We start from the raw sequence: 16,349 nt of genomic DNA on the forward strand, positions 1-16,349 counted from the left end.
AACTTCTAGAGCACCCTCCCATGTGAAATGTCTTGAAATCTATAAAAATCTATAAAAATAACAATTACAGATTTGCCTTCATCAACCTTTTTGATTAGGTAAGATGAATAGACACACACTTTTCCCCAGGGAACAGTAGTGCAGAACTAGAGAGCAGTTTTAAAGTACCAAAAGAACAATTTAAAAGAGACCCGAGGGGCAATTTCTGCACACTGAAAGCGGTGTCATATATGGAACAAGTTGCTAGAGGAAGCGGTAGAGGCGGATATAATGGTATGTTTAAAAAACAGGCAAATAGGAAAATTTCAGAGGGATGTGGTCAAATCCAGGCAAATGGGATTAGCCCAGCTATAAAATAAGAGTTCTGTGCTGTATGACTTTATGAATGTATTTCAATCAGCTGAAACATAAATACTTGCCAAGCCAGTGAGAGCTGCATTAACCAATCGTATTATATTGTAGGAGTCGCTCTTCATTCTCAGGTAAATTAAGCCACATAAACCTGCAGATCCTGTTGATAGTAGAGTATTGACCGCGGCAAGGCTGGCTGATTGACCATCTCCAGATTCTGTAATGTGACCTTGTGCACCAACAATAAAACCTAAGGAGCCCACAAGTTCCATGGAAGCACCAAGAACTGTAAGCTTTCAAACAAAAACAGAAAAAGTCATCTGTCTCTCAGGTTTCATCTTCATCAGTTGTGCTAAATCCACTATATTGTCAGTAGAAAAACTGCTAAGTCATGGAGATATACAGCATGGAATCATGCCATTTAGCCCATCAAAGCCCCGCACCAAGCAGTGGAAACCTGTCAGTAATTAATCCCAACTTCCAGAAATTGTCCACATGCTTCTTTTTGCTTTTTTTTTAGGCAGTGTATTCTGGGTACTCACTCTTTGTGAGCTCCTCCTCAGATGCCCTCTAAATGTCTGAATCTGGTGGTGCGGAACTTCAGGATTCTGTACCACTTGCCCAATGCTAGCACTACGAAGGAGGCTGGGCCCGGATGGTGAAGATCCTAAATAATAGATGTTGCCTTCTTGAGGCACTTTCTCATGTAGAAGCTGAATGGGGGACTGAGGGTTGATGACTAAGTTTGTGATGAACCAGGCTGAAAAAAACAATTGTTTGCAACCTCTTGTATTTCTGTGCATTGGAATTGCTGTGCTAGGCCATGAGGCAACTAGTGATGACCATTTCTACAGTGCATCTATAAAAGTTTGGTGACATGTTGAGACTCTTTAACCTTCTAAGAAATAAGAGGTGCTGTTGCACCTTCTTCATGATTATATCTATGCCCAGGACAGGTCTTCTGAGATGTTAACACCCAGGGGTTTTCCTATATTCTAAGCAAAACAGTCCCAGCTTCTCCAATCTCTTCTCATAGATGAAACAATCCCATCTCTGGTAACATCTTCATGAATCTGCCCTGCACCTTCACCATTTTTGCTATGATGTGGTGACCAGAACTGCACACAGAATTCTAGCTGAGGCCTGACCGATGTTTTTTAAAGCTGGAGCATAACTTCCCAGCTCTTTCGTCAATGCTGACTACTGAAGGCCAGCACCCCACATGCTTTCTTAATCATATTATTAACCTCTGTTGTGAGCTTGAAGGATCTTTAAACGTGTACACCAAGGTCCTTTTGTTTCTCAATGCTCTTCTAGGACCCTATAATGTATGGTGTATACCCTAGCCTCATTTGTACTTCGAAAATTCATCACCTCACACTTATCGGAATTAAATTCTCTGCCACTTCTCAGCCCATTTCACCAACAGATCAATATCACTTGGTATGTAAGATTATCCTTCACACTATCAACAACTCCAGCACGTCATGTCATCAGCAAATTACCTTGCCTCTTATATCCATGTTCAAATCATTTGTGTATATTACAAACAGCAAGAATTTTTGTTTTAAACATCTGAAGTATTTTACTGTGGACATAAGAGGAACTTTCAGGTAACCAGATGCTCAAGCAAAGGGGGTACAACTGTAAACATGGGTGACTTTACATCTAAATTGATCAAAAAATCAGGTGTAATGGTAAATAATACAATGAGCAGTTAATTCCTGGAGAGAACATGTGACTTTGTTTTTAGACTAATGCATTGAAGAACCATTGAAAGATTAGAGTACACTAGGCTGGGCTTAATACAATGAGAAAGACATAAGAAATTAACCGTTTTATTGTGTGTGGTCCTTTTGGGAAGAGTGACTAAGAATTCATCATCATGATGGAGAATAAAGTAGTAGAATCCTTAATCTGAATGAAGAAAACTGCAAAGGTAGAAGATATGAAGATAGACACAAAGTGCTGGAGTAACTCAGTGGGTCGGGTAGCATCTCTGGTGAGATTTTGGACCGGGACCCTTCTTCAGACTAAAAGTAGAGGGGAGAGAACTGCAGGTAATACAAGGCCAGAACGAAGAAAGACAAGCAACAGATGACCAGGATGGGGGAGGTGGGGAGGAAGGGAATTAAATGACTTGAAATTAGATAAATCAACGTTGTAAACTGCCCAAGCAAAATATGAGGTGTTGTTCCATGAATTTGCATGCGGCCTCACTCTGACAGTGGAGGTGGCCCAGGACAGAAAGGTCAGTATTGGAATGGGAAGGGGAGTTAAAATGTTTTCAAGGTAAAAGACTATTGAGGTAAAAGACACAGTTGGCACAGAGAATTTACTATATAGGTTAGCTTGAATATGTAAAGAATGGATACATGAATTACAACAATTATTCACTCACAACTGGCACAAAAATGTCATAAAAAAGGGCTCAACAGTGAGCCAAAGAAATTAAGTATAGTATAAGATACAAATAGGAGGTACATAAAATAGCCAGGAATAAAAAACAGTGGGCCTGAGAATTGTGAGCAGTTTAGAATATAAGAAAGGACAAAATAATTAAGACGGAGATGATGAAACACAGGAGTAAACTTGAAGGGATTATAAAATACTAGACCAACTGCAGACCCATTGAGTCTGCTCCCTACCCGTTCCCATAGCCCCCACGGGAGAGCTCACAGATGATTGGAAAATTGCCAATATTACCCCGCTGCACGAGAAGAGAGCAAAGCGGAACAGTGGGAACAACTGGCTGGTTAGTCTGGCTTCGGTGGTTGATAAGATTTTAGAGTCCATTATAAAGGATGACGTTACGGATTACTTAGAAGTTCACGATAAAATAGGCTGAAGTCAGCATGGCTTTATGAAGGGGCGGTTGAAAAATTTGCTGGAAATCTTTGAAGAAGTAAATAGCAAGACAGACAAAGGAGAGTCAGTAGATGATGTTTACTTAGATTTTCAGAAAGCCTTTGATAAGGTGCCACACGTTAGGCAGCTAAGGAAGATGAGTGCCCAAGGTATCAATGAGCAGATACTAACATGGATTGCAGGTTGGCTGGATGGCAGAAGACAAAGAGTGGCAATAAAGGGGGCCTTTTCTGGTTGGCTGCCAGTGACTAGCGGAGTTCCGCAAGGGTCGGTGCTGGGGCCGCTACTCTTCACGTTGTATATTAATGATTTGGACGGGGGGATTGAAGGTTTTGTGGCAAAGTTTGTGGATTATATGAAAATAGGTGGAAGGCAAGGTTGTGTAGAGAAAGCAGGGACTCTGGAGAAGGACTTGGACAAGTTGGGAGAATGGGCAGAGAAGTGGCAGATGGAATAGAGTGTAGCAAAGTGTGGAGTCATTCATTTTTGTAGTAGGAATAAAGGAGCAGACTATTTTCTAAAAGGGGAGGGAATCCAGAAATTGGAGGTGCAATTGGACTTGGAAGGTGGTGCAGGATTCCCAAAAAGTTAATCTGCAAGTCGAATCTGTAGTAAAGTCAATGCCAGCATTTATAGGCTTGTATACAAAACAGTGATGCAATACCGAGGCTCCATACGGCGCTGGTAAGGCCGCATTTGGAATATTGTGAGCAATTTTGGCACCAGATCAGAGGAATGATGAGCTGGCTCTGAAGAGGGCCCAGAGGAGGTTTACAAGAATGATCCCAGAAATGAGTAGGTTAACCTATGACGAGCATTTGTCAGGCCTGTACTTGCTGGAGTTTAGAGAATGGGGGGAGGGGGGGGACATTGAAACACATAGAATAGTGAAAGGCTTGGATAGAGTGGATGTGGAGAGGATGTTTCCACGATTGGGAGAGTCTAAGACTAGAGGTCACAGCCTCAGAATTAAAGGACATTCTTTTTGGAAGATGAGGGGAAATTTATTTTGTCAGAGGGTGGTAAATCTGTGGAATTCTTTGTCACAGAAGGCTGTGAAGGCCAAGTCTGTGGATATTGTTAAGGCAGAGATAGATTCTTGATTAGTGCGGGTGTCAGAGGTTATGGGGAGAAGGCTAGAGAATGGGGTTAGGAGAGATCTATCAGCCATGATTGAATGGTGGAGTAGACAAATGGGCCGAATGACCTAATTCTACTCCTACGACCTTATGAAACAGGCTCTTTGGCCCACCAAGTGCACACTGACCGTTATTCACCGTAGTTCTATGTTATCCATTCTATATCTACTAGGGGCAATTTACATATTCTGATTAATCTGCAAACCTACCCATCTTTGGGATGCGGCAAGAAACCAGAGCACCCAGAAGAAACCCATGTAGTCACAGGGAGAACGTGCAAACTCCAAGGTCAGGATCGGACATGCATGCAAGGTTAGAATTGAACCCGGGTCTCTGGTACTGTGAGCTAGCTGTTCGAACAGCTGAGCCAGTGTGCTGTCCATGGTTTCTACGCTTATATATTATTGAAGTAAGCCCATTGAAAACTCCACGGTTAGAAGAGTACATTTATGAAATGACTAATGTGTCATATTACGTTATTTCAATTCATTTTTATTATGAACGCTTAAGTTGTTTAAATTATCTTGACTTTGAAAGTTTCTCTTCATAAAACCAGTAAACTATTTTTTGTATTTTATAAAATGTGTACATATAAATTTGAATTTTCATAAAAGCTTTGATTTAATTCAAGAACTAATAATTGAAAAAGTACAAAATCCACTGTTATGAAACACCATCTTAACTCATCTTACTTTCATGCATCTTTTTAAAATCAAAAAAGTTAGATAATTATGGTTTTCTTTTTTTACTGTATTCACTCACAGGTAAACTGGATTCTTTATTGATCTTTGGTGTTTGCCAGTGTTCAACATGTAGATTTGTAACAAATGATGTAATTAGTGCTGCCGTGCCACCGACTAAGAACACTACTCCACTTCCAGCATAGTCCTTTGAAAATAAAATAGATGAAATATATATGATGAGATAGTTGTGATATAGTCATTTCATAATTTCTTTAAACATTGCAAGTAAAAACAAAAACATTGGAAACATGTTTTATTGCTCATGCTAAAAAGGGATTGCCTATATGATGGAGCAGGGAGCATTTGAAATTGTGAGCTATGTGGGACTGACAGGAGTCTCCGCAAGGAGAATTTATGGGAAGCAGAATGTTGCATTTGGCAGCAGGTCATTAAGAGCTGTAACTTGCTTCTAAAGAAAATATTGGTGTGGTACCATACCAATTCAACACAAGTTATTCAACACAAGTGGACAGCACTGGTGCGTTTAATTTTAACACGTTGAATCTTTTCTCTCGGAAAATACTTTTATGATCACTTTTTATTTGTTTTAAGTGAAAAGTGATACAGAATAATAAGGAGGAAGGCGCCTTTTCTGCAGAGGATAGGTTACGATGTGTTTTTAGATTAAGAATACATATTTATTTTCAATGTTGTTGTCTTACTTGAAAATCAGTAAACTCAAGGAAATTAATGTTCAGAATTGACAAAATTTACAGCAAAGGCAAAATAAATTTCTAAACAAACTTCTAGCAACTTTCAGTCAATGGCTAAGGCATAACTCAAGTGAATAATGGCTAGACTGGATAGGTAGAAAAAGGGAAATTGAAGGACAAGGGTGGGGAAATGTGATTAAAACTAATTGCATTTGTGGAAGCTAAATGTAAACGTAGATCAGTTTGATCAACTATTACAATTTCTATATTTCTGCTGCACCAACAGAAGTTGTCATATTCAAGGCTATATATAATTAACTATTAAAGAAAGATTAAAATATTACAACCGTAGGTCATCAATTCAATGCAGATTTCCTGGTACTCATGTTATTCCAACCAAAGAAGAAGTTTTCTAGTTTCATGTCACCCATATTTATCATGGGTCCCACCAACCAAAATGTAGAGCTAGGTGGTAAATGCTGCAACCTCTGGACGATTCCATTTCAAGTAATGTTAACATCCATTTTCCATTAAAATCTTAGCTGGTCATTATTTCATTGTTGTTTGAAGGATTTTGCCACCTGTAAATTGAAGCAATATTTCCTCTATTGCAACAGTGATTCTATTTCAAAAGTCATCAATGGCTATTAAGTAATTTGGAATTCTTACGTTTGTGATTAGCATAACTTCATTTTTTCCCCCTCTCTTTTTATATGCTTATATGTTGATGAATAACTTAAAAGTTGTTTGCCAAAGTACTCGGACCCTGTATTACATTTAAAATATTGTTCCTGAATTTGTTTTAATTTACCAAAAATGGCAACACAGGGTAGATAGGATGGTAAAAAGGCATATGGTTTGGTTGCTGTGGACATTGAGTACAAGAGTCAGGATGCAACTCTATTGTACTTTGGTTAGGCCACACTGGAATATTGTATGCAGTTCTGGGCATCCCATTACAGGAAAGATGTGGAAGCTTTGGAGAGGTTTACCAAAATGCTGCCTGGATTGGAGAGTTTCAGCTACAGGGAGAGGTTGGACAGACTTGGATTGGTTTCTTTGGAATGTTGGTGGTCGATGGTTGAGGGGAGACTTGATAGAAATAATATTAAACTATGAGAGGCAGAGATAGGGTAGACCGTGAGAACCCTTTTCCCCCTAGGTGGAATTGTCCAACAGCAGAGGGCATAGCTATAAGGTGAGAGGGGAAAAGTTTAATGGAGATGTGTGGGGCAAGCTTTTTCTCCACACATCTCTATCAAACATTCCCCCTCTCACCTTATACAGAGGGTGGGGGGAAGGAGGGCTGGAATGCATTCCCAGGGTGGCGGTGGTGGAGGCAGATATGATAATGGTGTTTAAGAGGCTTTTGGATAGGCACATGAAACTGTAGAGGAATATGGACATGTGCAGGCATAAGTGATCAGTTCAGCTAGGCATTAGGTTCGGCAAACATTGTGTGCCAAAGGGTCTGTTTCCGTGCTGTACACTTCTTTGTTCTAATTCAAAACACAGTTCTCAAATTTGCATGCAACTTTTTATGATTTGAAATTTTACTCACCTGAACTGGGAGACGTACATAAAAAAGGCCAGATTGATTCCAAAAGAAACGAGAAACAATTGGATACACAAATCCTGTGATAGATCAAAATTTAAACATATACTAAACTTCAAAGTATTTGCATATCAAAAAACATAAAACAGATTTTTACATAAAACAGATCTTCCATATGTTTTGTTATGAAGTCCGTAGCAGCTATGGCTTATTTCAATCTAGTCTCATTGAAGTTCCCTGCTATGATACAGAAGGCATTGGGATAATCCATCTGATGTTTGTTGATCATGGCATGTACTTCTTCTCGTGCTAGCTGAACATCTGCCAGGGGTGGGAAGTAGACATTCACGATGATAGATGTAAATTTCCTTGGAAGGTAGAAGGGACGGCATTTCACTACTAAATGTTCCAGATGAAGGGAGCATGAGTCAGCACAGACACTGCATGCCGAAGAGCCTATTACTGTGATTTCCCACATGAAAAGCCATCCCTAATCTGAGTTGTCTATCCAGCCATAGGCTGATGAATTTAACATCAGTGGTAGGTTTCCCCACCATTGATTTTACACTCACCAGCTTGTAGTACCCTTACTTCTCCTTGCACCTCGTCTTAAGTAAAAATATACTATTATCCATTCCTCAATCTTCTAATACCCTACATGTGGTTAAATGATGTAAACATATCTGACAAGGCCCTTGTAATTTCTTCCTTTGCTTCCCACAAGAGGGTTACTTTGCTCTGTTGGTGAGATTCCTGAGACTTGTTAACACTGCACTCTTGCAGACAAGTGGAGAGTATTCTATCACTTCTGATTTGGGCTTTGGAAAGGGTGGTGAGTCACATGCCTTAGAACACCCAGGTCTGACCTGCTCTTGTTTTTAAAGGGCTAGTCCAATTGAGTTTATGGCCTATGATAACCACCGGGATAGTGAAGGATGGAGACTTATCAAAGACACATTTAATAAACTATTCAACCTTAAACAATAACATGTTTCTCTTTCCATTGTCTATAAGCATTTTCTATTTTTTAATCTCTGGTAACCGAACTGCTGTGCCAATACGGCATCCTTTTTTATGCAACTCTTTTACACGTTGACGGTATTAAGGTGACAGATTTTAGTTCTACAGGATAATTTAAAATATACTCATTACTAATGTCAGTAGGAGATTAAAACATTAACAAATCCATAACTATACAAATTGCTATACCTGCTAACATGTAGCTTGACATAATGTAACCAATTGGTTCTGTCCTTCGGGTAATAGTTCCAGATACGATCGTAGTTACAATAGCACATCTTGCATAATTATAAAAGAAGTGTGAGAAGTTGACATTGCCAGAAGTAAAGAAATTCTTATTTCCAATAATTCTGTCTTGATCTCCAAAAGCAAAGGCATAGCCATGTATCCAGTAGGCTAGTAAAGACACAACTACAAAGAATTAAATCTTTCTGTTAACGCATTTTTCACCATTGCACACAGAAATAGTGATTGAAAACAAAATTCACATTTAACTATTTTTTTCTAGAATCACATAAATTACAATTTTCCTTTGTTCAACTTTAAGTAATTTTGTTGAATTCTTTCAAGTTACATCAAATTTTGTAACGGTACAGTTCCAATTAATTAAACTGTGATATTTCCCAATTACTTGTGGAGGACAGGAAAGGTTCTCTACTCCAATAGTACATGGTAAATGGATGTGTGGTGAACTGCTGGCAGTTTGCACCTTTCTACTTCTACCCAGTGATATATCTCACTGAATTTAGGTCTTAGTGTATTTTTTAATGCCTTTTACAACATTGCATGATAAAAACACTGCAGTTCAATGCCTGTGAGTGAAGATTGAGAAATCCAACGTATTATTATGGCCAATAACTGTAAATTTTATTCCATGCTTGATTTGTAAGGGTGGTGCTGTTCAACAGTTCCTGAAGTAATATAAACAGGTCAGGATTTTTGGAGATAAAAATATTTTTGCCTGACTTACAACTGTGATCTTTTTAGTAGATATTTCTATGTACTATGGGAGAAATCCCTGCTTCTTTGCTTTTAATGGAGAAAGGTTTCATGCAGGTTAGCCAGCACAATGGCATTCAACACCTGAATCACCATTTATTACGAAGCCAAGACCATGCTCAATCAAGAGGCACTTTCTTGAGGTACCTTGAAGGGGGAAATGGTGCTTTATTGGACACTGGAACATTTGCAACTTCACATACCTGTTCTCCACTAAATTGTGAAGGTATGTTAGGTAAACTATCAGCTCCCTGACACAAGTCTACACTTCCCATTGAAGTGTTAGCAAAGCTGCTGAAAATACTTAAGAATCAAAGAGAGTGAAAAGAGACCCTTCAGTCGAACTTCCCCACGCTGACCAACATGCCCCATCTATACTCGTGATACCTGCTTGCATTTGTCCCATACACTTCTAAACCTATCCTATCCATGTACCTGTCGAAATGTATTTTAAATGTTGTGATAGTACCTGCCTCAACTACTTCCTCTGCCAACTCGTTCCATATACCCATGACCCTTTGTAAAAAAGTAGCCCCTCGGATTCCTATTAAATCTTTCCCCCCTCACCTTAAACCTATGTCGTCCTGTTCTCGATACTTTAAGCAAGTGACTGGGCATTTACCTGACCTATTCCACTCATGATTAGTTTAGTTTAGTTTAGAGATACAGCGCGGAAACAGGCACTTCGGCCCACCGGATCCACGCCGACCAGCGATCCCCGCATATCAACACTATCCTACACACACTAAGGACAAATTTTACATTTACCAAGCCAATTTACCTACACATCTGTACATCTGAAACCCAAGATCTAGGAGAAAACTCACATGGTCACATGGAGGACGTACAAACTCCGTACAGACAGTACCCATAGTTGGGATCGAACCCGGGTCTGCAGCGTTGCAAGGGCTGTAAGGCAGCAACTCTATTGCTGCTCCACCATGCCGCACAATCTTGTATACCTCCATAAGATCACCCCTCATACTCCTTCATTCCAAGGAATAAAGTCCTAGCCTGCTCAACCTCTCTATAATGCTCAGGCCCCGAGTTCAGGCAACATCCTCGTAAATCTTCTCTTTATCCTTTCCACCTTAACAACAACTTTCCTATAAAAGGGCGACCAAAACTGAACATGATACTCCAAATGGTGCCTCACCAATATCTTGTAAAATATTCTCCCAACTTCTATACTCAATACTCTGACTGATGAAGGCCAATGTGCTGAAAGCTTTCTTGACCGCCCTATCTGTCTGTGACACCACTTTCAAGGAACTATGTACTTGCATTCCTAGTTCCCTCTGCTCGACAACACTAGCAAAAAATCCTGCCATTCACTGTGTAAGTCCTGCCCTGGTTTGACTTCCCAAAATGCAACACCTCGTATTTATCTGTGTTAAACTACATTAACCATTCCTCAGCTGACCTGCTCAACCGATCAAGATCCTGCTGCAATTTCTGTTAAGGGAAGCAGAGCCGTCCGGAGATCATCATGCACAACAGCTTCTGGATGTTCAAGCACTAGCCGAATGCAGACAAATGGAATTTAAGCAACGCAAGATATTATTTCCCCATTCTGTTCCTGGCAACATGAAAGGAAATATATGTTTATTTTGCTTGGGCAAGCCATCCTCCTCTTGCTCATAACCTCTCCCAGGGAATGCGATCCAAGGCTATTTGCTCTGCCTGTCAGAGAAAATGACGGGAACCCTTCTCTTCATCACTTTTCCTCACCATTGTCTCCTAAGTGAGAGTTAAGTAGGCTTGTATATATCCTGGATATGGTCCATAGGGTAAAAGATACAGAATAAACAAAGAAGAAGGCATAATGGACATGAAGGGATCGGTTTATGATCCGATGAAGAATGAAATGCAGCATGCGAAAAGATAAAATATTCCTAAACTGTGCTGTTTTCAAAGCAAATAGTTTGATGGATTTGGAATAAGCAAGAGATGTTTGGTGTGCTATAGTGACTGGGGTATGAGGTGTGCTTAAAATTGAAAGAGCCAAGGGAGGGCTGAGAGGAACAATGACAAAGTTTAAATGCCCTTGCTTGTTGTGAAATCAAGTTTTAGAATTTTCTTGTCAGCAACAATCTTCCCAATTAAATGGAGGCACCTTTGCAGACAAATAATTGTCCAGTTATTGACTGGAAAGTGCAAGCAGGTGATCTAACCTTTCTTTTAGCGAATGCCTTCTGACTTTAAGTAAGATCTGGAAGTGCACTGTACAATGTGTATAAGCTTGTGGGTAAGCTACTTCATGTACTTGCTCCCCATTCATTTGTTCATAATTAAATATGGACAATAGGGAGCATAGCCCAGGCCACAAATGTCAATTGAGGATTTATTTATTGCACCAAATAATGTTGCTGATTTTTACACTTTTTCTTTCCCCATCAACTATAATTCTAACATTCAAAAATGAATAAATAATAATATATTTCTGAAGCAGGTCCAGCACCGATTTTCTGGCACCCTTGGTTACTCCTGCCTGGGGAGAAGGCAGAAGAATCGGGTTAGGAGGGAAAGAAAGATCACCCATGATTGAATGGCGGAGTAGACTTGATGGGCCGAACGGCCTAATTCTGCTCCTATCACATGACCTTTCTGGATTTTCCATTTTGCTGAGCCATCAGAGGTCAAGGCCTCTGAGAGGAATGAATGCTACTGGAACAGTCCGCTTAGGCTGCCAGGGGACCGAGATACCGGCCCGCAAATTCGGCCTCCAAAGTCGGTGATAGGAACAGATCTGACGGCTCCGTCCGGGCCAGAGTTTGAGAACCTGGCTGCAGGGGGCAAATTTGACCCGCCGATTGGCCACTGAAGTCCCAATGTGGTCGAGATCGGCCGCTCCACCTAGGCATCACATTTTTGGTGAAACTTCCGGGTGTTGCCGGAACACCAGTTGCTGGAAAATCGGTGGTAGACCTGTATTAAATTTGTACTTGTCATGCATACAAACATTATTATAACAATAAACACATTATCTTAACTGTTTGCCAAAATAGATTCATACAATAATTTACAGAATTGCCTATAATCCTCAGTAAGAAATACAAAATAGTTTAATGGTATAAGATAGGACCCTTAGAAGTGGATGGGAACAATTGCAAAATCCAATAAATGGGAGGCATTTAAAAGTGAGTTCATAAGTAATCGTCAAAGTTACCTTATCCCTTTAAGATTAAGAAATAATGATGGTAAGTCAAGGGAAAATAAGGATTTGAAGGATTTAACCAAGGTAAAGAGGAAGAAGATGTCAGGTACAAGAAATTATTTTGGAATGAATCCTTTGAGGAAATAAATTGAAAAAGCTAAAACGAGACATGAAATGACATTGCCAAATAGGATTAAAGAAAATCAGAAACGTTTTACAAGTAGATTAGAAGCTAAGGATCCGTTTGAGGACCAAAGGGATAATCTACATATGGAGCCAAGGGATATGCTCTATGTCCTAAATGAATACTTCTCATTTGTATTCACCAGAGTGATGGAAATGGAGGCTGACGAGGTAAGGGACATGTACACTGATATTATTAGAGCATGTTAGGAAGGAGAAAATATTACAAATATTGAAGCACATTAGGATTGATAAATCCTCAAGAGCTGGCAGAATCTATCCCAGGATGCTGAGGGAAACAAGGAAGGATGTTGATGGGCTTTCATAGAGATTTTTGCATCTTAATTAGCTACAAGTATGAGAAAACTGAAGAATAACCAATGTTGTCTATGTTCAAAATCGGCAGTAGGGATCAACCTGGAAACTACCGGCCGATGAGTTGTACATCAGTGGTAGAAATGTTAGAATATAGAACAGTACACCACAGGAACAGGACCCTTCAGCCCACAATGGCTGTGCCAAACATGATGTCAAGATAAATTAATTTGACCTGCCTGTACATACTCCACAACTGTCCCTTCCCTGCAAATCCATGTGCCTATCAATGCCACTATTATGTATTTTTTACCACTATTATATCTGCCTCTACCATGGCAGCATGATCTAGGCACCTATCAACCTCTGTGTAAAAAAAATGTGTAAAAAAACTGACTGTCTACCTAGTCTATGGCTCTCATGATAGAACATAGAACAGTATAGACAGCGTCTCTGGAGAGTAGGAAAGAGTGATGATTCAGGTGAGACCCTATGTCACCCATTCCTTCTCTCCAGAGATGCTGCCTGTCCCGCTGAGTTACTCCAGCATTTTGCGTCTATCTTCAGTGTAAACCAGCATCCGCAGTTCCTTCCTAAACATACATAAAACAGCCCTTCAGTCACCATGTTTGTGCCGAACATGATACCAAGTTAAACTGATCTAATTTGCCTGTACATGATCCATATTCCTCTATTCTCTGCACTTCCATATGCCCATCTAAAACCCTCTTAAGTGCCACTATGTAGAACATAGAATAGTATAGACAGCATCTCTGGAGAGAAGGAAAGAGTTTCACATCCACCATGACCTCTTGCAATGCGTTCCAGACCTCCACTACCTTCTGTAGCTAATGCTTCTATTGTTGGACATTTGCATCATGGGAAGAAGGTTCTGACTGTCTACCCTATCTATGCCTCTCAATTTTATATACTTATATCAAGTCTCCCCTCAACCTCCGACGTTCCACAGAAAACAACCCAAGTCTATCCAATCTCTTCGTGTAGCTGAAATCCTCGACTCCAGGCAGCCTTCTGAACCTCTGCACCATCTCCAATGCCTCCACATCTCTCCTGTAATGTGGCAACCAGAACTGCATGCAATACTCCAAATTCGGCCTCACTAACATCCTGCAGAGCTGCATCATGACATCCTGACTCTTGTAAGGCAAGCAGACCTTATGCCTTCTTTAAAACTCAATATACTTGTGTTGCCACTTTCAGCGAGTTATAGCATTGAACTCGGTAAATCAATGTTATTAAGGGTCTTACCACCAATTGTATATTTTCCCCTTACTTCAACCTCCCAAAGTACAATTATAAATGATTCTGAGGCTCAGGATCTATGGTCACTTTGAAATACAGGAACTGTTTAGGAAGATTCAGCATGGTTTTGTGCAAGGGGAATCCTGAATCACAAATCTGAGTTTTTTTGAGGAGTTTGCTGAGAAAAATTAATGAAGACAGATAACAGCAATGATTTTGACAATTGTAGGCTGGTCCAGGCTTAGACTCAGGGCATATTGGCAAACTAGGTCCACATGTTATTAGTGGAAGAAAGCATAGGATAGTGAAGTATGGGTGTTTATTTTCAATTGGTGGTCTGTAACAAATGGTGTAATGCAAGGATCAGTGTTGAGACCATTGTTGCTTGTAATATATAAATGACTTGGATGATAATGTAGATGGTTTGATTAGCAGGTTTGAAGAACTCAAAACTGGTGGAGCAGACAGACAGACAGACAGACAGACAGATAGACAGATAGATAAGTAGGTTGTCTAAAAATTCTATGGGGCATAGATCAGCTGGAAAGTTGTGCAGGGTGACGGCAGATGGAGTCTAATTGAGACAAATGTAACGTAATGCACTTTTCTAAGTACATTCTGGTGTGACATAGAAAGTAAATGACAGGGAGCTTAGGATTACATGGGATAGACAAGTCCACTACTCCCCGAAAGTGGTGTCACAAATGGATAGGGCAGTAAAGAAGGCATTTATTATGCTTGCCTTTGTAGACCTAAGCATTGAATATAAGAGTTGGGATTTTCGTTTTAAAGCACATTAAGGTGCAAACCCCCAAGGCCTAACCAAGTGCATGTCCGGAACTCAATGGAAGTCAGAGAAGAAACAGAGATATTTATATTATCTTTAGCCACATGTGAAGTTCCAGAAGTCTGGAGTGTGGCTAACATTGTACCATTATTCAAGGAGGATAGCATGGACAGTTCAGGGAACTACAAGCTGATGTCAGTAGTGGGAAAGTTGGAAGGGATTCTTAGTTTAGAGATACAGTGTGGAACCCGTAGACTAGTTTTATGTTTTCCCACCTTTCCACCCTACTAGGGGCAATTTACAGAAGTCAATTAACCTACAGAATCCGGAAGTGGCGGCGCTGGGAACGGCTGCGGCTCGCCTGCAGTCCGTTTGTCTTTTACTTTTTTGTGTTGTTTTTTTTCGTTTTGTCTAGTTATGTTTTTGGTTTTTAGGCTGTGTTTATGTGGGGAGGGGGGTGGGGGGTGAAACGGGGGCTGCTGTCACTCCCTTCGGGGGAATACGACCTTTTCGTCGTATCCCCCTTCTTTGCCTCCGTCTACGCTCAGGTCTAGCGGAGCCGGCGACCTCGGGACTCTGGAGGCAGCTGACAGGACTCGTCCTGGGCTCGCTCCCGGCCCAGCCCGGGATGGAACGGTGCTCCCGTGAGAGCGGCATGGTGAGGGGCTGGAGTGGCCCAGCCCGAGGGAGGAATGGCACTCCCGCTGGAGTGGCCCAGCCGAGGGAGGAACGGCACTCCCGCTGGAGTGGCCCAGCCCGAGGGAGGAACGGCACTCCCGCTGGAGTGGCCCAGCCCGAGGGAGGAACGGCACTCCTGTCGGAGTGGCCCAGCCCGAGGGAGGAACGGCACTCACGTGAGGGCAATCCAGTCCGGGGGCTGGGACGGTGCTCTGGTGGCTGGGACGACGTTCTGGCGGCGGTGTCCAGAGTCCTGGGTTCAGCCGCGGGCCGGCGGCTGCGTGTACTGGACTGGAGGTGCGGCGGCTTCGACCACCCCGGGCCGCAGTGTTTGAACCGGCCCGTTCGCGGGGTTCGGTGAGCTGCGGGACTGTTTGTACCATCGCCCGGTGGGGAATTGCCTCAGCGCAGAGGGAGAAGAGGGAAGAGACTGCAGCCCTAAGATTTTTGCCTCCACCACAGTGAGGAGGTGTTTGGAGGACTCACTGTGGTGGATGTTAATTTGTGTTTATTGTTGTTTATTATTGTATCATTGTATGTATGACTGCAGGCACAAAATTTTGTTCAGACCGTAAGGTCTGAATGACAATAAAGGAAATTCAATTCAATTCAATTCAATACAACTCTGCATGGCTTTG

The 16,349-nt window shown here is 41.2% G+C and overlaps 1 protein-coding gene across 1 annotated transcript; it reads right to left on the reverse strand.

Annotated features, from left to right (window-relative positions):
- Positions 1-327: 327 nt before the first annotated feature.
- On the reverse strand, positions 328-9,700 carry LOC129701409 (putative ammonium transporter 1). Its single transcript, XM_055642562.1, has 4 exons — positions 8,519-9,700; positions 7,316-7,389; positions 5,121-5,246; positions 328-644 (listed from the first exon to the last, which is right to left on the reverse strand). The coding sequence occupies exons 1-4, from the start codon at positions 8,538-8,540 to the stop codon at positions 393-395; spliced, it is 474 nt and encodes a 157-aa protein (XP_055498537.1). The 5' UTR covers positions 8,541-9,700; the 3' UTR covers positions 328-392.
- Between the last annotated feature and the right edge of the window lie 6,649 nt (positions 9,701-16,349).

This window comes from Leucoraja erinacea, chromosome 11 (genome assembly GCF_028641065.1).
Source record: "Leucoraja erinacea ecotype New England chromosome 11, Leri_hhj_1, whole genome shotgun sequence".
In the NCBI taxonomy this organism is placed as follows: Eukaryota; Metazoa; Chordata; class Chondrichthyes; order Rajiformes; family Rajidae; genus Leucoraja; species Leucoraja erinaceus.

Coding starts and splice junctions, on each gene's coding strand:
- LOC129701409 (XM_055642562.1), bottom strand. CDS start 8,540: ATGTCAAGCTACATGTTAGCAG. Junction 7,390..8,518: donor GTCAAGCTACATGTTAGCAG/GTATAGCAATTT, acceptor GATCTATCACAG/GATTTGTGTATCCAATTGTT. Junction 645..5,120: donor ATAAAGAATCCAGTTTACCT/GTGAGTGAATAC, acceptor TTTGTTTGAAAG/CTTACAGTTCTTGGTGCTTC.